The following is a 23,537-nucleotide window of genomic DNA, read 5'->3' on the forward strand; positions in this document are numbered from 1 at the left end:
GGCAAGAACTGTCCTCTCTGCATAACATATGGCTTGTAATAAAAGTCCTTATGAACTGCATGTCTGACAATGTCCTGGTCAACCTCCACCTTCTTGGCCAGGGTCCTTATCGACTTGCCAGGGTCTTCATCAATGTCACTTTGGATGCAGCTGATTAATTCTGGCATCATAACAGTGTCAGAACGATGGCAGTGTCATTTCCTTTGGGAAACAGTGTCTACATCATCGCTGGCAGCCCGCAGTTCTTTCCAAACTTTGAACAAGAACGATTGGCAACCTTCAAGAACGTTGCGATCTCTGAATCGGGGTGTTCTGTAGCCAAGGGCATGATAACTGCATGCCTTTTCATTTCCTGAGTTAGCTGAAGTTATTTCATGGTTACCTGCAGTGAAAAAGGATTTGTGACCATTGCCACTAGCGCAAAAGACGGCAACGAAGATTGCGGAGGAAGAAGAAGAAGTGTGCGGCTCGTGCTCTCTCCTCGGCCGTTCTTGCTGACTGCTGCGGTGCTTAAGTCTTCGGGCTTCGTTCTTGATTGGCCCGCAAGGCTACTTACTACATGACATTTGGTTGAGGTGCAGGGTACGCCTTCCGTGTACCGGACGCCCCGTACAAGCCGGAAATCAAGCCCGAGGACTTAGGCACCGCAGCGGTCAGCAAGAATGGCCGAGGAGAGAGCACGAGCCGCATACTTCTTCTTTCTCCGCAATTTTCGTTGCCGTCTTTTGCACTGGTGGCATTATTGGATGCTGGATGCGGTTCTGGAGAAGTGGTACGGCCTTGTCCTTGCAAAATGTATGAGTAAAGGTGCACAGTAATTTTGGCTTGAATGTGTGCTATGTGCGGAGGCCGGATTAATGATTCTCAAACCATATCCTCGCAGAGTTTTCGAGCGCGAAGTACACATGGCACAGCTTAGTGTCAGGACCCACCTCATTGAAAATGAGGTGGGTCCTGCGGGGGGGTGGAGCAGAACTGTCGCTGTTGATGTTGGCGGATCCACTGTGTCTACGCCAACGCTTCGTGTTACCTTGCAGTCAGGGAGAAGTCCGAATTCGAGAGGCAGGCCTTTCAGTCGGTGACTGGCCTGGTGAACTGGTGTGTCCACTGTTGGTGTGTGTCCTGGGCTACACATTCTTGATGAGCACTTGAGCGCGCCGCCACGTTCTAGTGTCATGGTGACCATCGGTACAATGGCAATCCGAGCAACAGAAGGTGTCGTCGAGAGCAAGCAGGTTTTGCTTCTGGAAAGAGGCATTGCTGTTGCCCGGGCAGTTGTTTTCACTGATGGTAAAGTTGATGTCTTGCTTAGCAACTTCAGCAATGAACACCAGCACTTGAATAAGGGGACAACTGTGGCGCACCTTGAAGCCATCAAAGAAACTACGTGCGCGCATTGTTTAACCAGCGCTCCGCCAACTGCATTCAACGCCCCTACTGACCTGAACTACGATGTGAATCCGGACCTGCCTTACCGTCGTCAAAGAACTCCGGACTCCGTTCAACCGCTACCGTAGCTCCTTTGCATCGTCGGCACGTGTCGGATGCACACATCTTGTATAGCACTGCATTATTACAGATGACATTTTCCGTCCCCTTCGTCATTCACCCTATCGCGTTTCCCCTAAGGAATCCACTGCTATCAGGGCTCAAGTTCAGGATATGCTGGATACCAGCGTCATCCACCCATCTCGGAGCCCGTGGGCAGCCGTTGTGGTCCTTGTAAAGAAAAAAGATGAGACGTTGCGGTTTTGCGTCGCCTACCGTCTCCTGAACAACATCGCGAAAAAAAGTGTTTATCCTCTGCCAAGAATCGATGACACCTTGGATCGCCTCTGTGACGCCAAATATTTCTCTTCTACGGACCTGAAGTCGGGGTACTAGCAAATCGAGGCTGACGAGAGGGACCGTGAAAAGACGGCTTTCATCACACCAGATGGAATATACAAGCTCCAGGTCATGCCTTTCAGTGTTTGCTCCACACCAACCACTTTTCAAAGACTCATGGAGACCGTTCTTGTCGATCTGAAGTGGCACACTTGTCTTCTGTACCTGGACGACGTGATTGTCTTCACCCCAAATTTCATGGAGCACCTTCGTCGCCTCAATGCTGTCCTGCAGGCTATAAAGTCTTCTGGCCTTGCACATAAAGGTGCACTGAAGAGGAATCTGAACTCATCTTTCTGCCGTAGGAACTCGATCTACACGTTCCCAGCATTCTTAGAAACTTCGACTTATTGCCCTCTGTGGCCGATTTCCCTAATTAAATCGAATTAACGTCCGACTCCCGCCTTTATTTTTTGAATTCTCCCCGTACGGTGGGCAGAGTCGACCAACGCGTGGAGTGCCTTTCAGCCAGCTCCGTGGAGGCTTTGCTTTCGCTTTATTTTGTTTTTTAGGTTTCCGTGAATAAATAGTTTCATTCGCAGATAATATAGCTGCAAAATAAGCCCGCAGAAATAAAAATACGCACGGACTATTTGTTTCTACGGATTACTACGTATTACTCTGTCGATTCCAGAGTGCAAGCCGCCACGGGACTGGGTGAAAGGCACTCCACACATTGGTCGACTTCGCCCACCATACGGGGGAGAATTAAAAAAAGAAAGGCGGGAGCCGGACGTTAATTCGATTTAATTAAGGAAATCGGCCACACAGGGCAATAAATCGAGGTTTCTAAGAATGCTCGGAACGTGTAGATTGAACTAAGAACGAAAACCACGCAAAGGACGATACACAGGGAAGAAGTAGACAGGACGAGCGCGGACTTGCAACTGTTTAATTGAAACACATCTTCCTTCCATCACCAACCCTACGCATGCGCAACAAGCTATCTCTATCTAATCGAGTTCAGGAACTTCAGTTCCTTCTTGTACAGATGGACCGAAGCCTCGCTTACACACTTTTCGGGCCCATATCTATCAATCTGCCAGGCTTCGATGACCTCACGTGTTTTCTGGTCTTTGGCCCTTCCAATTATCTTTGTGCGCTCAGTGGCGTGCATTTATTGTCACACGAAAGACAGTGTTTTGGCAAATGCATGCCGCTGTGAGAGCCCAACGAATTTTTATGTTCTTGTAGGCGCTTATTAATGCAGCCTCCTGTTTGTCCCACGTAAACTGAGCCGCAACTAAGCGGGATTTCGTACACTACTCCCATTCTACAGGACACAAACTTGATTTTGTGGTTAACACCACAGCCTGCTTTTGTTCTTGATTCATTGTTAGTTAGCGCGCACAAACGGGACAGCTTGCAAGGCGCCGAAAAGAAGATTTCCACACCGAATTTCCTTGCCACTCTCTTCAGGCCATGCGAGGTCTTATGTACATAGGGCAGTACTTCAAACATAAAAATTCGTTGGGCTCTCACAGCGGCATGCATTTGCCAAAACACTGTCTTTCGTGTGACAATAAATGCACGCCACTCTTTGAGCGCACAAAGATAATCGGAAGGGCCAAAGACCAGAAAACACGTGAGGTCATCGAAGCCTGGCAGATTGATAGATATGGGCCCGAAAAGTGTGTAAGCGAAGCTTCGGTCCATCTGTACAAGAAGGAACTGAAGTTCCTGAACTCGATTAGATAGAGATAGCTTGTTGCGCATGCGTAGGGTTGGTGATGGAAGGAAGATGTGTTTCAATTAAACAGTTGCAAGTCCGCGCTCGTCCTGTCTACTTCTTCCCTGTGTATCGTCCTTTGCGTGGTTTTCGTTCGTAGTTCATGGATTACCAACTAGCCCCCCATCGTACACTCCTTCAGTGTAGATTGAGTTCCTGCAACAAAAAGACGAGTTCAGATTCCTCTTCACTGCACCTTTAAAGCCAAAAAATGTAATTTTGCTTGCGAGGAGCTGAAGTTCTTGGGCCACGCAGCCAACCGAGACTGCGTCCTTTCGGATTCAGAGAAAACCATTGCCATTGCGAATTTCCCGGCGGCGCGTGACCTGAAAGAAGTTCGCTGCTTCCTCGACTTATGTGCATATTACCTCCGGTTCGTCAAAAACTTCTCGTGCCGCACCCCTTACGCGCTTGACCAAGGCTGATGTGCCGTTCACCTGAGGCATCCTGCAGGAGCAGGCTTTTCAGGAACTCCAATGTCACCTTCAGACACCACCCGTACTGCCGACACAGAGGTGCACACCGATGCGAGCAATGTTGGTTTGGACGCTATTCTTGTATGGAGGCCAACTACTCTGCCACCGAAAAAGAGTGCCTCGCTATCGTATGGGCCATTTCGAAGTTTTGTCTATACCTCTATGGGACACCTTTCAAAGTCGTCACCGACCATCACGCGCTTTGTTGGCTAGCCAGCCTCTGGGACCCCTCAGCACACCTTGCAAGATGGAACCTATGCCTTCAGGAATATGATATTACTGTGACGTAAAAGTCTGGCTGTAAACATTTAGACGCCGACTACCTATCCCACACTTCCATGCACCCAGTTCCGGCAGCCCCTATTGACGAGGACGCCTTTGTGAACGCCCTCAGTCCCACCGACTTCACCGACGAACAACGCACTGGCCCGGATATCCAAGCCGTACTTGACTTCTTTCAAGGTACACGTGCCACGCTCCCTAAGGCCTTTGGCCGCGCTTTATCTTCTCTCTGCCTCCGCGACGGCGTTCTTGTCGAGAATTTTGCCCCGAACAGTCGCCAGTACTTGCTTGTCATGCCAGCAAGCCTAGGCGACGAAATTTTGCATGCCTGTCATGACGAGCCCTCTTCTGGCCACCTCGGCGTCACTCGAACCCTTGCCAGAAATAAGGAAAGGTACTTTTGGCCTGGTCTATCCGCTGCCGTGACGCATTATGCACGAACTTGCCGGGTCTGCCAGCGACGCAGTTCCACCTCTCAAATCTGCTGGTTTTCTCAAGCCCATTTCACCCCCGTCCCGTTCATTCCAACAAATTGGCATGGATTTGCTTGGACCGTTCCCTACCTCCAGCTCTGGAAACAGAGTAATCATAGCAGCTACTGACTACCTGATGCACTACACGGAAATGGCTGCTTTCCCCAGTGGCCATTGAGATCGCCAAATTCTTCGTTCATCAAATTGACTTGCGGCACGGCACACCAGAGGTTCTGATTACAGACCAAAGACCTGCCTTCTCGGCTGAGTTAATGCCGCACATTCTTGTTCTGAGTTGCACTCAGCAGCATAGAACGACCGCCTACCACCCCAAGAAAAACGGACTAACAGAACGTCTCAACAAGACACTTGCTGACATGCTGTCGATGTACATGGACGTAGAACATAGAACATGGGACGATGTCTTACCTTATGTCACGTTCGCGACAATACCGCCATCCAGTTACACTTTTCTCCAACGCGCTGAAGATGCTCGCCAGCTCGTCTGAGTGCGTATCCAAGGACAGCAAGACCGGGATGCACGCTGCTGCAACCTGCGCCGACGAGATGCCGAATTTCTGGCAGGCGACCTTGTCTGAGTTTGGTACCCAATCCGACGCTGTGGAATGGGCGTAAAACTCCTGCGCCATTATTTGTCCCTCAAGAGACGCCCGAACCCCAACGACGGAAGTGCTCCAAGGTGGTCCACGTTGTTCTCCTCAAACCTTACCACGCTAGGACGTACTGGCCTTGTGTCATGTGTGTCGTGTCAAGTGTGTGTCATGTGTGGGAAGCATCGGGCTGATGCTTCCCGAATGGGGCTTGGGAGCCAATGCCACCAGCGCAAAAGACGGCAACAAAGATTGCGGAGGAAGTGAGCGGCTTGTTGCTCCCTCCTCGGCTGTTCTTGCTGACCACTGCAGTGCTTAAGTCTTTGGGCTTCGTTCTTGATCCGCCTGCAAGGCTACTTACGGGGCACTATGATGCAAAGGATGGAGCATCACCTATAATGTATGTTCTCCAATACCTGCCGCACCCTGTACACATTGCTGCTTTTCTGTCATTAACTGGAAAGACATTTCGTTCTCATTGCCTTGTTACTGTAAAAGACGCTACTTTTTTCTGTTCATATATGTGTATAAACGTTTGTTTAATAAGCAAAATAAGTCCTGCAATCACTGTTTGTATGAAATAAACTTCAGCATCGTTCAACCTACCATCTGCTACTTATGATTGCCGGTGACCATTGCGTGTTGCCACGGGACTTGACCTGCCATCACGAAGTGGTGTGCCAACTTTTGACGAACTAGCCTGGCTTAAAGGAATTTCTGTCTGAAGTTTTAATAGATTACCAAAATAAGCCATCAACATAGTTTCATCTCATGGCGCCAGAAGTGTTCTAGTCCTCTGCTGTGCAGCATTGTAAAGCAGGGGTTCTGTTCCCCAGAACTCTTGGGCTCCTCAAAGTATGTTTTGGGTTTGTTTAATTTGGGTTTTTATATGTAAGAAGTAACAAATACATGAGGTTTACTGAATTGAACAAGTGTCATCACCAATGCCTGACGCCTAAGGTAGCTTATACACCAGTATGCTCTCCTTTCGGATGGTATATTTTAACGTGCAACGTGAAGGAGAACCACCAGAGCAGAGACGAAAAAACTGCAGCGATGCCTAAGTGGTCAGAGCGCGCGAGCAAGGGGCAACCAACTTCTTCCTCTACTAGCACATGCACTACCTCTGCTTCTACAATGGCATGTGTCACTGCCCCCCTATTCTGCAGCATCGACACAATATGGCTGGTAAGGCTTCATGCGAACAATGCGCATGACTTCAGTACGGTGCGACCGGCATGATGAGCAAGCAGTTGGGGCATGAGCAACTTCATAAGTGACATCACTGATGTGGTGCACTATTTCATAAGGGCCGAAGTATCTACGCAGCAACTTTTCAGAAAGTCTGCGGCAACGAACAGGTGTCCAAACTCGCACAAACTCGCACGGCGCATAACTGACGAAGCGTTGTCCGAGGTTGTACCTAGTGGCGTCAGTCTCCTGTTGAGGGTTAATTCGCAGGTGTGCCAGTTGCTGCGCTTCCTCAGCATGCTGAATGATGGTGGCTACATCGAGGTCATCACGAGTTGCAGTAGTGGTCCACGGGCAACATAGCATCCTACGGAGTGGTCACCTGTCGACCGAAGAACAAGCTGGAAGGGTGTCAGTCAGGTTGTTTCCTGCAGGGCGATGTTGTATGCAAACGTTACATACGGCAGAAGGGTGTCCCAAGTTTGATACTCAACGTCAATGTACACTGAAAGCATGTCGGCTAGTGTGCTCAAAGTTGAGTTACTCTACCAACCCATTTGTCAGTGTGTGATACACTGGAGCACGTCGATGGCTAGTGTGTGATGGGGATCATGGACTGGGTTAAGTGCGCCGTGAAAGCAGTCCCCGGTCAGTAACAATAACGCCGGGTGCTTCATGATACAAGACTATGTTGTGGATGAAGAACTGCGTCACTTCAGCAGCAGTGGCTTTGACAAGGGACGAGGCCTCAGCATACCGTGTCAGGTAGTTGGTCGCAGCAACTATCCAGCGCTTCCTAGACGAAGACCTCAGAAAAGGACCAAGGAGGTCCATACCCACCTGGTGAAAAGGGGTCTTTGGTAGATCGACGGGGTGAAGAAATCTGACTGGTTTCAATGAAGGAGACTTCTGACGTTGGCAGTCATGGCATGTTTTATTGTATAAGCAATACTGTGCCAGGTTTCGAGCCGTCGTGTCACTCCCAGCGGTGGCCACGGTTGACCTTGGCAGCGGTGCCGAGCAGTTTGCTCTGTCTACTACAGATGGCGCCACTAGGAGGTCCGGCACCTCTGGCTTTCGAAGTCGGCGTTAGCAGCATTGGTGCGCAGTGCATCAATGGCATTTGAATGATATCGGTTAAGCAATTAGCCTAATTTCTAGTCAGGCCACATAAATAAAAAATAACACTGAGTAGGAGATTGGTCAAGTTGGGGAATCGAACCAGGGTCTGTGGAGTGTGAAACGAGCACGCTAACCACTCCGCCATGCCAGCTCGATGGTTTGGAATGAACAAAGGCGCGTCTAGTGAATAGGGTGTCTTCGTTCACTCCCATCTTCCTCCTGTCCCATTAGGGTGAGGTTCAGGTGTCCACCGAGATATGCGAGACAGGTACATTTCCTTTCCTCAAAAACCAATTTACTGACGAGCAAGGCGTACAGCCGAATGGGTGATGGCTTTCTGTGGACTCTGGCAGCGTGGCGGAATGGTCGCGTGACCAGATATGGCGACGCCCATGCTCCCGCGCTGTAAAGCGTCTATAAATGCACGCTTGCCTTGGCGTGAATGCTTTGCTATACAGTCCTTGAAGGAGAACTGGCAGCGACGGGAAGAAGCGAGAAAGCGACAACGTGCGTAAGAGATGCCAGAACAGCATGAAGAACGTCTTGCAAAGTGTCATGCTATGGATGCAGCTCGGCGACAACGTTCTACCTCGCAGAGTGATTGGACGTCATCGGTCACCAATGAAGCTCAACACCTGACTGCTCAGGAATGCCGCAATGCTACCAGGGGAAGGTAACACGCCGAAGAATCGCCAGAAGAACGCGTGCACCATTGCTAACGCAATTTACCCGGTTTAACCAGAGCTAAACCACTACCAGTTTTTTATTTAGGCACGCGCCGATGGGAGTAACATGGTCCAATAATACTTTTGTCGAATCCGCACGAGTGTACGGCTCACTCCAAGATGGCTGGCGGGTGGTGCATCATGGCAGGCACTCAAGATCTCAGGCCACAGCTGTGATGGTACAAGAAGGAACGCCTCTGTGTAATTGGCACAGTTGCGCTTGTAGAGAACACCAGATTGTAAAGTGAATGTGTGGAGCCCTCAAAGAAAAACGCGCGGAATGTGAGCTGGTCCTAAGGACGTTGGAGTGGGCCCTAGTTTTAAAACTGGTATGAAAGAAAACCATGGCATGCCCGATTCGAGCTTTGTGTCTATTCAAACTATTCAAGAACTTGAGATCGTGTTCGATTTCTTTCAAATAATTTTGATTATGCACCATTTGATTTGTTCAGTGAATCGACTAGAAGTATGTTCGATTTGATATTTGAAAATTTTGAATATTTGTACGCCTTTACTAATTACCAATAGCTTTGCCATATAACAAACCTTGTACCTAGTGGAGTTGGGACCTGTGGTTCTTGGGGTCATTAAAACACAGCCGCAGTCGCTCCAACTGCCAGAACACAACTGCCCCTTCCCAGTCTTCACTGTTGGCAGAGCCTGGTGGACAGTACATTGCGGAGGATGCTGTGGACTCTTGGAGGAGAAAGTTGTATAGCACTGTACATGTGACAGTATATCTGTTCACAATAAATGCTTTCACCCTAGAGGGTTGATGCAGAATCCTCCACCTCTGTTCAGGATTCCAAGGCGTTTTCAATTGTGGCTTAAGCGATAGTTGAAAACTCGTCACTCATGTCTGTGAAGACTGCATGGCAGTTTTGTGTAGGGCTGCAGACAAGAACATGAAGGATACGTTACAGAAAACATTATCACGAATTGTTTTTAGCTAGCAATACATGGCAAAACTAAACATGTATAGAAATCACTGCAAGTTGGCTGTTAGGGACAGGTGAGTTACGCAGGGAAAGAAAAATACAAACTGTTCTTTGCATAAGTTTTCTCAGCTCTGGCCCGAATATAACATTGAAGCTGAGGTGCTGTTGCAGCTACTTCTTAGAAAATGACCAGCTTTGTTTTTTATGCTACAAAACTTAGTGGATCTTTCAAATTTGTGTTTAAACTACAATGTACCCTACATTGGCTGGTTTAAACTACAAAGTACCCTGCATTGGCTAGCTCTACATCATGATGAGATGCCTTCTTGGCTGAGTACGTAGCCTTAGCACTGCTTTCAGAAGGCATGGCATGCAGTAGCCCGCTTGCAAAGCACCAGCACCATGAGTTTGGTGAAGTGTGTTGATGTGCTGGTCATTTAAGGACAGGCCTCAAATATCAAGTTCTAGCAGGCCATGTCTCTGGCATACTGCTGGGACAGCAAATTCTTGAGTCTGGTTTGTTACACAGAGTGTATGACCTTTGAGCCTTGAGTGAAGCTGAACAGTTCAAATCGTAGACAAATTTATCTGCGGCTCATATTGGCGTTTCCAAAAAAGATGACTCGACAGCATCATTTTTGGTGCTCCTACTATTGCACACCTGGAGTGACATTTCGTAAATTCGATCTACATGTACACCTGTGGTCTACACCCCTGCTAAGATTGTCGTGCTATATGCAATATTACCTGCATTGAGCATCATAGACAGAAAACTCAAATTTTGGGGTGCACTCAATTCCATTATGTGTGAGATACAATTATTATATAGTGCCACTGGATGCCTGGGCATGGTGAAACTTGCGGTCAGGTGACATCACTTTTGGTTCAGTTGATGCCACTTCCTGTTTGGTGACACCATTTTCAGTTTGGTTAATGTCACTTCCGAACTGGGGATGTCACTTCTGGCCTGGTGGCATCACTTACAGTCTGTCATGAGTCATGACTGGTCATATTGACGCCAGCGCTCGTGCAGATGGAAGCGCCTTTCAAGAAGAAGAGGAAGTGTGTGTGTGAAAGTGATCTGGAAGCGCACGTCTGGGCTACGCCGCTGTTGACCCTCGGCCACTGATTACCAACATGACAATATGACGTGGTACACACATGCGCAGAGACCACACAGGGCATCACAGCATCCACATATGCCAAAGCACCACTGCGTACTGCCTGGGCTCCGATGTCGTATCACAGCATCAAAGCAAAATGGTCCAATGAGCTCATTATGCTGTTGCATAAATTTGGCAGAGACACTTAAGACTGCTATGTGCAAGAACGTGAAAGTATTAAATGCTGAGTCATGCTACATTACAGAATGACTGAGTCATGACTTTTATATGTTATGTTATAACATATGAGTCATGACATTCACATTTTAGTCATGACTATACATGTTCACTTACATGGGTTGCAACCTCGTACACTGGTGCTCTGACATCATCTGAATTTCGTGCTATGGACGGCTTGGTGCTAATGGGACATATTGTTACATTAGGCGGTGCATGCACTGATATGCGCACAAGGAAGGACGAAGACGAAGCTCGTAAGTTTTGAAGAAGACGACGGTCGAGCAGTGTCGGCCGGTGCCTGAAGTAAACACCTGTCGTTTGAAAGCCCTGTCTTCCGTGTCCGCTCTCTCCAGTCTCAAGTGACCCGCAACATCTTGGTTACGGGGTAGTTCTGCTTGAGACTGGAGAGAGCGGACACGGAAGACAGGGCTTTCAAACGACAGGTGTTTACTTCAGGCACAGGCCGACGCTGCTCGACCGTCGTCTTCTTCAAAACTTACGAGCTTCGTCTTCGTCCTTCCTCATGCGCATATCAGTGCATGCACCGCCTAATGTAATAATATAATGCTTTTGCATTAATAAACATGCCCTTATAGTTTCTGCTCATTCTCTGAGAGTTTGAGAGGCACTCAACAGTGTGGATTTGCCATTGATGGCACCAACGCAGTGCAGCATATGAGAGGCACTCAACAGTGTGGATTTGCCATTGATGGCACCAACGCAGTGCAGCATATTCCAGTGCTCTTCAAACTCTGCTGCAACCTACAGAATAACTTTTAAAGGCTATGCTGTACTTCCATATGCGAGAAGTGTTTTGGTTTGGTCACTGATTAATTTTTTCTACAAAGCATGGAAGAAACCATGCACATAAGCAATCCTTTACTATTACAACAAAGCAGTATGCACCTGGATAATATAACAAAGTATAGCCAACGTTTAGCCACTCGCGGCATCCCTCATAGCCTGAGTTGCTTTGGGACATTAAACCCCCATGAACCATGAATCTTTAGCTACTCGACAGCTACCCATGTGTGTCTGATGTGAAGTGCCCGGCATACTGTTGTCACCATGCAGCATGCTGTGGACTGACCCACCTGAAATCAGAGGGCAGTTCTCGCAAGCTGTGGCTCGTGGTTAGGAACCTGTCCACCAGTCCACAAAGAAACCAGTCCACAAAGCAGTGGAAGCCCAGTGGTCCTGAATATTGACGCATTTAGCCGTTATTGCAAAGAACAAAGTGCACTTAACGGTTGTGCAAGCTGGGTGGTCTGTGTGGAGGCACACTGAGTTACTGTACAGCGAAAACCTCCATTTACTCTCTTAGGATGCGTTGCAAGTCATAATGAGCGTGATAGTACATGTGAATTTACTGGCATGCAAACTCTCCATCTCTTTAGTAATCTGGCTCACCTGATAGGCTTGTTGAAACTGTAAGCTGCCGAACCTGTGCTTATGAACCTACTGTCTCGCACAGTGGCTGCACTTCGCGCCAACTCAAGCATGGTATCAAAAGTGTGTGGTGCCATCTGGACGAAGCTGAGAAGAGCAGGAAAAGCAGGTTTCATGATCTGAGCGAAACCTGTGTAACAAGAAGCAAAAAGGAAAACTTACTTTCTGTAATTTTTTTTTGGTGGGCACTCGCAGGTCTGGTAGCTGGTGGCTTGCATGCCTCGCCACTTCCCGGAAACGGGAACATGGGCAAACCCACCACTGATGCCGTTGGTGTTTTTTTCAACACTACATGCTGCAAATGCTTGCGTGGCCACTGTGCACATTAAAAATGCCGCAATGCCTTCCTCGTTGCTCAGGTCATCATTATGACAAGTAGTGAGGGATGAGCAGGAATGTGGGAGATGCAGTCAAAGCAGACAAAAACCTCTAATAGCGCTGACGATTCCATTACAAAGAGTTCATTTTGAACTCAAACCAAGCAAGAATGCAATCCACAGGCCACCCTTGCTATAGTCGGATACAACTTAAGTCTGCAGTGAAGCTCCGCCCTCATTCAGCCTCTGTGCACAGAATTCCTCCACGATGAAAAAGTAGTCCGCTGCTGAAACGTTTCTTGTTGCCTAAACAAGAAGCTTAGCACAAGAAAAATATTATGAGCTCTAGAATTTTGATACAGGGATTGTTTGATACAGTCAAACATTAAAAAGTTGATTTCGTTTACTGTTCGATTGGCCAGCGGAGTAATACAAGGCGCCGCAGACCGCTGCCCGGTGTTAGCAACTGCTTTTTTTTAAGTTGTATCCTACTATAGTGATCACTGGGGCCGTCGAGGTGCTTCCTGGTAGTAAGTGACAGTGTGTCACAGGCCTTTCTCGGCTCACAACTATGAATGGGCCCTGAGGCTTTTAAAGGGACACTGAGGAGAGCTCTATTAATATTTCTTTTATAGCAAAATCCGATAGTTCGGCATTTCATGGCTTTGTTGCCACTTGGCCAGCAGAGAAAGATGCCTTTATTTCTAAGAAATTTGGATTCGAAGTTGAAAAAGTTTTTCCCGCCGCTCTGATTCAAACTTGGGATTCTCCTATGACGACACAGGACTAAGTGACGTGAAATATGACGTGCACAGGATGTAACGCAGACTCCGTGATTTCTGGCAGCCAGCAGTGTGGCCCAGCAGTGCGGCCCAGCAGCAGCCGAAAAGAAAGCTACCGCCGGCCGCACGTTGAAGGCATCTATCGGCTATTGCGGCTGTCGCTTCGTTTACGTTTGCACCAGCGTTTTGCCAGCGTTACAATGGATCCCGTTCTCGAAGTCGTCAACGAAGTTCTTGCAAATAGACACCTTTAGCATACCGTGTACCTTGTTACCGTTAGCGGAATACCGGGAGCCCGCATATCGCTGTGAGCTGGCGCTGATTGGTCCCGGCACTGCAGGCGCGCGCGTAGCTTTTGGATACGTGGCGCCATCTGGCGACGTCAAGAAGATTTGCGCATGCATTTGCTGCGCCTCAGTGATTCGTGGCTTCTCGTGTCCTAGTGTTTCTAGAACCATTGGTTCTAGCAACACTGTTTTGTCCTATGATGTCATGAAGCTTGTACTTGCGAGTTTGGCCTGTGGCGGCGATACCTGTATTTTGGTTCTTGCTCTTTTCTACGTTACAAGAGCTTTGTTTTCAGTATGAATGGCGTTTTTGTAATCAGGTGCTGGTATTCTGTCGATGCAAGTCAACTTCAATTTCTCCTCAGTGTCTCTTTAATGTTGGCATGAACATCGTCTATGAAATGGCCATTTATTGTCGTTATGAATTTTTGCATCACTGTAATTATGCTCAACTTTCTTTCCTTGTAGTGTTTGTGTATTTATTGCTAGAGCAGAAAAGAGAGATATTTGTGCAGGCTGGACCGTGAAAAGCAAAGTGACAGCAAGAGAGACAAAACCATGAAAGGCAAGCCTATGGATGCAAGAAATAAGCATGGTTGCAGAGACGTCTGGACAATTGAAAATGCTGCAAGTGATGAGGGCTGTCAGTTTGTTGATGTAAGTGAGACCTTATTGCAAAGGTTGTGTAGGTGCAGTGCTCGTCATGCTTGTGCAGAGTGCTTCCAAGGTGGTGGGTTATATGAAAGAAGCCAAGAGTCATTGAAACCAAGGAAAGTTTTGGCGGATATTTTATAGAACTAGCTGCAGTGCGAACAGAAGCATACACAAAAGAGCACAACAACTAGGGCGAGCGCTGTCCCTGTTGTTGTGTGTTCTTTCGTTTGCATTTTTATTCATGCTAGCAGCTAGTTGTAGTATGAACCAACCTGCCCAAAGGACTCTTGTGCATTATTGGGGAGTGTTTTATTAAAATTTTTTTTTTAATGTGGCAGTGATCAAAGTGTTGAATTAGTAGTGTAATCATTTTCTATTTCGAACATTATTTAATAAGAAATGCCTCAGACTGCGAGCATTTAGTTACCTCTATGGTATAGGCAATGGTTGCTGGATATTAATACTGCTAAGATTATGCACATCATTTTTTCAACTTGCCAGTGCCTTTTGTATCAAGCTATGCTCTTGTCAGGGAGTGGCTGAAGACAGTGTCTCGATGCAAGTACTTGGGGGTGCACGTAACTGCTACTGTATATTGGTACACCCATATCATCAATTTTTTATCATCTGCTAACCATACTTTGGGTTTCTTCCATCAAGTCCCTACAGACTAAACCAGAACTGATACATCCTATCCGATTACAACCAAACATCTAATCTGTCTGGCATTGAGTGAACCTTATCGCTTTTTGGTGTGGCTGAGGGGCATAACATTCAAAGTGTAATTTTTTTTGACGAAATAATTTATTGCATGCCTCAACAAAACTGCCTGTTTTGTTTACCTCCTGCTCCTGTTTCAACTAGCACTGATAACTCTTGCAAAGTTTAGCTGCCACTAGCAGATGCATCTATCCAATCAGCTATCCAATAGCTATCCAATCATGGAACAAGGTCCCTAGCTCGGTTTTTGTGTCAGCTGACTCTAAAAATTCCTCTGTGAGGTCACTGATGATTCGGGCCTAGAATGTGCCCGATTCACTCCAGTCCACTAGGGATGCTGATGGGTGGACGCTTCACACACACACACGCACACACCACAGCATTCGTGTTGCTAGAAGACTAGTATACTGCTGATGAAGTAGAATAGCCTCCACATCGCTAGGCTCTCATTCAACTTGCTTCACCATGACCATGGAGCCAACATAAAATTGTGATGTTTTTGGTATGACTACTATGTCTGGGATTCTCCACTGCTATGTTCTGTTTGTGATTCTCTTGGAGCCCACGATATTCTACATCATGAAAGTAACATGCATTCCCCACACTGTACAGGAGTGTAATTGAGGGGACAAAAGCAAAGACTTCTTTGCGATTTTCTCAGCAACAGTCTCTTTTTAAAGCAAAAGTTTTACTTTCCTAGTCGAGCGAGTTTCACCATGTGTAATCCATTTGGCCTTCAACTCGAATTGAAGGAGTTATGCCACGTGACTCGACGCAGCTGGAGCCGCGCGTCTTTGCCGAAGCCCCGACCACTGCTTGGTTCTGACTGAATACCAAAGGTTGCTTCTGAAAGCCGGGTGCTAGGCCATGTTATCTGTGTGGGGCTGAGAATGTTGACTGCAAGAGATCTACAAACAAATCTTAGGAAGGAGCAGTTGCTTGGGAAAACCAGCTTGGAACCTCAGTGTGTTTGGAGCCCTTTATTTTGGTATATTAGATGTTAAATAAAGACCTGTTTGTACTTTCATTCGAGTCCATAGTCTGTGCCTCTTGACAGTTAGCAGTTTCATTAATTTCTGTAAGAGGTGCTGTACTGTTCGAAATTTTATGTCCAACACACAAAATCCAAATGACCACATTTTACTACCTTGAAGCCAAGCTTGGTGTTATACAGCCTGAGGGAGGCACGTGTTTATCTGTATGCATGGCTGTTTCCTCCTTTGATCTATCGTTCTCCAACTTATTGGAAAAGCTAAAAGCTTGATGCTGTGATATAAGTACTTAGCTTTATCAGGCAAATTATGATTGCTGCATAATTTTAATTGGACAATCGTACTTGTTTACCAAAAGATAATAAAATTCGGCACCTGAGGTAACATGCAATAAATCAACGGCAGAATGCACAACTGTTCCACTGCCTTTCAAAGCTGCAGTACAGATTGTTGTATCGTGAGTGCCGCCGTTTTGGGGTAGTGGCAACTAATGTCTAGGCCGGTAATGACTGCCATGCTGGTATGTGCGATTGCATGAGCAGTATGCACAGCAGACAAGACACAGGTGACCCCAAATGGCATTTCAAAGCTTCCGCATTCATTTCGTCATGTCCTAAAAGCTTCTGACTGACAGAAATAATTAGCTGATGATTGCGCTTCTCGGTAATGCAATTTTTGAGCGCAGCTGCTGCAGCACTCAGCTGTAGGTGACCGCATACGGAACACGCAGTGCTGAACAGAGGTGGCTGTGTGTTTTGACTTGGGTGGTGCACAGAGTGTTCCGCCACCGATGAGCTTCGGCTCAAGCGAATGGGCAATGCGTAATTACAGTATGCACAACTCTGGTGCTATCTCTGGCGAGCGGCGCATACCTTTCCGATGCCGTCATTGGCGAGCAGACAACCATGTGCAGCACTCCGGTGCCGTGCAACCTGCCTTCGCTGTATCATTGTACCCTCCTCCGCTTTCCTCCTAGCGCTGCCTTCGTTATCACCGCCTTTCATACTCCACTGCGCTTCGCACGCGGTTACGCCAAAGATGGTGAGGCATGCCACTCTACCCGGGAATGGGCGCCTGATAGCTGTGCTGTAAGAGGTTTTCCAGCAGCAGTAAAGCCTTTTGGTCAAGAAATGGCCCAGACTTCAGCAAATGATGGGGCCAGAGCTGCGGTCATTGTTGTGCCGATGATTGAATTTGACTATCAGTCGTATGCAACTTATGCGGTGCGAAGTAGCGGTGACGGTGGTTGAGTAAGCGATGCAGGACAGCTGCCATTCTTCCTTCTGTGATATTTTATCGAGTTCAAGAGATATTTTATCGAGTTCAAGAGATAGACTAGGGTAACGAATTTGGACTGTTTGATGCTATGAAGTTAGTCTTTTCCTTACGGCTGTTGTAAGTGCGTTGATTTATTGCACTTCATTTGTCTAAGGTCCAGCGTGCATGCATTTAATTTACTGCTTGAATCGCTGCAGCACGGAGCTTTCACGATACGTCTCTTACCAATTTTGATGGGAGTGAAAGTTGCCTTCATGAACCGTTATATTCTAGCGTATTTGATGTGAACAAGTTTGCATGTTCTATGAAATGGCTCTTTTTCACATAGCCACTCGTACTGTATACAGCAAAAGGTTATGCAATGCATGTTCTTAGAGCGAAAGTATAGTAGTCGTTTCTCGTGACCAAGCTGCCTTGCATTGTCACCAGTGGATGAAGCATGCATGTCTTCTCATACCTTCATTAATTTTGAGACAAGTGGCTTGCCGGACTATGCCGAAATACTTTTTTGCTTGCCGCATCCCATAAGCTATAGCTACTAGCAATAGACCTTATGCGAAATGCACTGCCATCTAGCGGTCGCCGCGCGCGATCCGCCATGTTGGAGGATAGCCGCCGCATTCACTAGCACACCGGTACACGCTCGTCGCGCGCGCTTGAGTTTCACCGTCCTCAATATGCCCACATTCTGTTCAGTGTTTTGCTGTACGGGTCACAAAGACGTCCAGGGAAAAAAAGCGCTTGATTTGAGCGCATTTCTATTTTTGGACAGCGATCCCCGACATCCGCAGCACAAATGTTGCAGAACCGTCGCTACATGTCGAGGCATCGCGCAACGCATTTCGTTATCTCCAGGCAGCTAATGAAATAAGAAATTGTAAGCACGAAGAAAATATCACACAAAAGCTGTTTTTCTCCTGCGATTTTCCATGAAGTGCTGCGATTATCGGCCTCGCAAGAGAGTAATCGTGATCAGCTGTTCAGTGGTACGGGTTGCGCTTTGTGTGAACCGTCGTCGCTCCTAGCGTAACCCGCCGCAGCGATTACATGTGTTAGTTTTAGTGCGAATATTTGTTTTGACGGAACACTAGCAAGGATTCACTTCATTTATTATGCAGCACACCACTCCGAGGCTTTCGCAAGGCTGCTCACCACTGGTACGAACTGCCCGCTCGCCGCACGAAGCAACTTTAAGCACTAGGGCAAACAAATGCTGCATGAAGTTTTCAAGGAAAATGAAAGGCGTTGCATGTTGAGAGGAAACTTTTTTCGACACTACCAACATGAGCGTGAGGTTCACTATCATTTGCTTTCGGCGCCGACGCTCGGCAGAGAAAACGCTACCACAACAACAGCAATTCAAGCGGCACGCCCATTCGCAAAAAGTTTCGAACCAAATAAAAACTGACTCAAACTAGACCGAAATGCGCACATTTTTAGCCGTAAACGAAAACTGTAATTGCCGTGTACATTTCTTGGTCTTCGGCGTCGGCAGACTGACCTAGGACTCTGTGAAAAACGTTCGGGAAGTGTTTTGGGCGCGTAATAAGTGTTTGCGAAGTCACTTGGAAACTTGGGCAGCAGAGACAGGTCGACTGACCATTCAGTCATGTTTACAGGCTCAAGTGAAAGGAAATAAGATTTTGGAGCCAGCACAGCCGTAAGGAAGCTATCGCCGGGCGCGTCTAAATCCAGAGAGCAGAGGTGCAACGAGCTTCAGTCATCCTCCAACATGGCCGATTTCCACTGGTTCTTCTTTTCCCCGATAGATGGCAGCAATTTTGCATAAGGTCCATACCTTGTGTAGGTACTGGGTTTGTGACTGTCTGTTCTCCAAAAGTGTTCAGAGGACATGCGAATGCAGCTAATGGGACAAAACCCTTTTGGTTGATGCTTGCAATCCAAAGATGCTGCTTGTCTTTATTTGATGGGATGAAACTGGAATGGCTGGCACTCAGACATGCCACAGCTATCGGCGCAGTTCACGTGGTCCTGCAGCTAATTTTTTCTGCTTCCGATAGTCGCTGGCCAATGCCTAGTGGTAGTCCAACAACCATGAATATCAATTCATAACAATGTCTAAACACAAAACGCTTTGCAGCTACTTCATCGCGTAAAAGACTGCGTAATGCATACGTATTCTGCTTACCTTACCTTGGCGCTCCTGCTGCGTACACATACTACTACGGAGGAGAGGTTTATTGGTTTATTGGGGTTTAACACCCCAAAGCAGGGTGAGCTCACGGGCTAGTTGGTTATTCATAATAATTTTTCAACAGCGCATGCTACACAAGGACACAAGACGAGGAAACACACACAAGAGCGCTGAACTGCAACTTTATTTGAGAAAAAGGCGCCAACCTCTACATATATACCCTCAATGCGTTAGTACGCCTTCTGTTTCTCTGTCAAACAAAGAGATAGCGTTCTTGTCTGTTTTTATGTGATTTTGACCTGGTTTTTTCCGGTAGTTCTTCCTTCGTTTTTACTTTTGATTTTACCCTCCTTTTTGTACCTCTGTTTTATCTCTTTTAGTCTTCGTGTTAGCACTTCTTACATCTCATTTGTCACCACTTTTTTAGCCGTGTTAGTTGTTGGCCCTCATGCACTTCAGATGTTTTTTCGCCTCGGTCTTCATCATGCTTAGTTACCGTGATTTGTGCTTTTACCACTTTTAAAAACGATTTCTGCCCACTGTTTGTTACGCAAAAAAAGGGCAAGTGAAATAATTTTTTCTCGCTGCTTCTTGTAATCTTTCTTCTTTTTTGCGGTCTTGGTCACCCTTGTATTGTATGCTTAACTCTTGAATATTTTTTCTTGCTTGTGGCATGACACGTGCAGTGATTTTAGGTTTTATCCTAGTGGGCGGTTCCTTGAGGGTATATATGTAGAGGTTGGCACCTTTTCTCAAATAAAGTTGCAGTTCAGCGCTCTTGTGTGTGTTTCCTCGTCTTGTGTCCTTGTGTAGCATGCGCTGTTGAAAAATTATAACCCCAAAGCAACTCAGGCTATGAAAGACGCCGTAGTGAAGGGCTCCGGAAATTTCGACCACCTGGGGTTCTTTGACGTGCACTGACATCGCACAGCACACGGGCCTCTAGAATTTCGCCTCCATCGAAATTCAGCCGCCGCGGCTGGGATCGAACCTGCGTCTTTCGGGTCAGCAGCCGAGCGCCATAACCACTGAGCCACCACGGCGGGGCATGGAGGAGAGGTGTTACACGCACCAAGTTCAAGCTATTTTCCTCTTGTCTGTAGAAAAATCATATAAAGTACATAAATTTTAGGCTGTTTTGCTATTAGGGTTAGCTTTTGAATGACTAATTTGCCAGCAGGCCTCCTGCATATCTGGTACTTTTGCCATGATTTGACTGAGATATCATGAAAGGCTATTTTCATAATATTATGAAGAATTAATAAACAATTATTTGAGCACAAATGAATACTGTTCACATTTTTGCTGTATATATGTTTGCATGTGAAACGTTGGGCATTTCAGCACTGACAAGTGTTGGCTAAAATTTAACCTACTCTGTCTTCTGTAAGTTTTTCTGCTCCTCATCAGCCATCCTGTGGCAGAAATGCTAGATTTCACTGTGCGAAATGCGATTTCCTTGTGTCCTCTTTGCAGGCTGCAACCATGACTGAAGGCTGTGATGATTTCTCCTTCAGCACGGGCTTCATTTTCACATCGGCATTGTGTGATGGCAATGCGTCGTCATTCATCAGCCACCAGGAAACCCGCACCACAGATGTGGGAAGTTCATGACATCTAGGCTCGTGCGGCTAAACCATCTTGTTGATACGCAAGCACTCTTATTGTTGTAGGGTTCAAATATCCTTAGTAAAAAGGTCACCATCATTGGACAGCAGTCATCTTTATGAATCATGTTTCTAACCTTTTACTACCTTTTTGTGTCCTTGCAGTTCCTTTCAGTGTGCACATAATAACTGCAGCTTTTGTACTCAGCGATATTATCAAGTTTCATGTTGCTGCCTGGAACAGTCTTATGTGGGCATTGAGAAAACTGATTTTGGTCACCTTGCGACTCTTATCAGTGCACTCTTTTAGCTTCTCTATAATTAGATATGTCCCCGAGGATCAGCAGTGCTGGCTGAATGCCACCTCCATTCAGCACACAGCGTTGTTTCAGTATGTTCTTCCCATTCTGTACAGCTTGCTATTCAGGGCCATTGGGCTTAGGATCCAATTCACTGCAAACATGTTTTTGAAACTGCTAGCCCTCTTGGAACTTGTGGAATTCCTATGCTGTGAAGCAGGTTCCCTTGCCCAGCTGTACAACTCTTGGCATACGCTGTATGTAGCAAAGCAGCACTTCATTGCTGTAATTAGCTGTGCTGCTTTTGCATTCATTGGTGTCAGAATTGATGTCCACTATTATAATCTGTTTCCTTATTTTGTCAAGTAAGCCTATGGCCACTCATTCTCAATGCCGGTTTGGAACCTCTTTTTGTAGAAGTGCTGCTTTTGGTGCCTGTCTTTATGATGCTTTGCAAACAAATGCTGCACCTCTGCCTTTGAATGAGATGTCTTTCTGGCATAGGCATTTGGTACACTGTCTTTGTTGCTCATCCAAGAATGCTGTTTATGCTTATATGACAAGTGGATGTGGCCTTCAGCGCACTCTTTTTTTTTGTACCTAAGCCAGCAATCATGGAACAGCTTGTGTTGTGGCTTTTCCTAACTGTTGTAAATATTGTTTCTTAGCCCCTTTAAGCACTCATTCTTTTTTTTATAAATTTTATTTCTTCACAATTCACCTTCACGGACAAGTCGCTTTATGGACATTTTTGCTCGGGAACCTAAGTGTCCATATTTACGCGACTAGACTGTACTATATAGTAATGAATGCCCGTACACTTTTCCTAACCTTAGTCATCATCATTTCGTGGTGCCTTTAAACATTTTTTTTTTTCTAAATTTTATTTCTTCACAGTTCACCTTTATAGATTACTCTCTGTATGAACATTTTTGCTCAAGAACCTGAGTGTCCATACTAACATGACTATACTGTACTATTTAATAAAAAATGCCAACCATACATCATGTTACAAACACGACATTTTTACTTTTCTCTTATATGTCACTGAAACTTATGTATACCTAAAAAGCTTCATTTCTACTAAATTCATGTGCTAACCATCTGTGTAGAATGATAGTCTTGAATTGTACTCAGTGAACTGGAATTGGCTCAGAATTAGGCACCTTGCATTATATTTTTCCAATTATTTTTAACAGACCCATTTTTCGAAACAACCTTACCTTTACCCTGCATTTACAATGCCGAAAGATACTGCATCTGTGCCTGTTCCATAAAATATTTTATCTCTCTCATTCTTCAGGGCAAACTGCTAATGTCATATCAAGTTTCAGCTTGCGTTGATGACCATGACAAGGTCAGCATTTCTTCACGTCAGATACATTTTTTTATCTGCAAGTTGGGACTTCCTTAAAGGGTTGCAGAAATCACTGAGTAATGCATCTTTTAGAATTGATGTTAATGACTTGTTTTATAAAACAGCCTGTCACATTTTGGCATTTTATACATATTCTGTTACGCTTCTTTTTTAATCTGTTACAGTTTTTAATACTGTTGTGCTATATTCACTGTGGCCCCTGTTGCTGTGAGAGACTATGTCGCATTTTTTTCTTTTGAATTTTGCTTGTTTGCTTTTGATTTTGTTGTATAACCACACTCCCCTTTGCGATGTTCTTTGGTCCTGGTGTACACATATGTAAATAGATTCATAAACAGAAATTGTGCATTATCCTCATCTTTTCCTTATCACTTTCTTAAACAAATTTTTGACTGCAGGAGGAGGTGGCGTGAAAAAAAAATGAAGAAAAAAAAATGAGCGCTTTACTGCGAACAATAGCATAGCTACTCATTGCTTTGTCAGCTTTTGCGAGTTTCTCAGGCTTTGAGCAAGCATATAATTTTTTTTTGTCCGTTCTGGGTTTATTGAACTTCGTGGGGATCGCAAAATAGTGCAGTGCACATAGTATCCAACGTTCAAAATTTTTCAAAATAGGGGGGTTCGAAATGCAGAATCTTTTAGAAATATACTGTCAGCCGTGGTGGACATCAGTTACCGTGATAGTTCTTAGATAATTAACGAAACTACTAATTAGTTTTAATGGTACAGTCTGGTGTTTAGTGCTAATAGGTAGGTCAAAGCCATGGACAAGATGATGGTATATCAGTTTTTGGAACAAAGAAAAAGCCATTCCCTAAAGCTCTACAGTGCAAGCAAATCCG

General features: G+C 46.0%; 1 protein-coding gene across 1 annotated transcript in view; it reads left to right on the forward strand.

The window, feature by feature from the left end:
* The window catches only part of LOC149336020 (uncharacterized), a 31,122-nt gene extending 8,048 nt beyond the window's left edge, over positions 1 to 23,074 (forward strand). The window contains exons 3-5 of the mRNA XM_089554640.1: positions 7,415 to 7,421; positions 14,128 to 14,269; positions 20,888 to 23,074. Coding sequence (XP_089410766.1) covers positions 7,415 to 7,421; positions 14,128 to 14,269; positions 20,888 to 21,025 — 287 coding nt within the window. The 3' untranslated portion in view covers positions 21,026 to 23,074. The remainder of the gene's footprint in view (positions 1 to 7,414; positions 7,422 to 14,127; positions 14,270 to 20,887) is intronic.
* The last annotated feature ends 463 nt before the right edge of the window (positions 23,075 to 23,537 follow it).

This window comes from Amblyomma mixtum, chromosome 7, assembly GCF_055824585.1.
Source record: "Amblyomma mixtum isolate Tamu chromosome 7, ASM5582458v1, whole genome shotgun sequence".
Lineage (NCBI taxonomy): Eukaryota > Metazoa > Arthropoda > Arachnida > Ixodida > Ixodidae > Amblyomma > Amblyomma mixtum.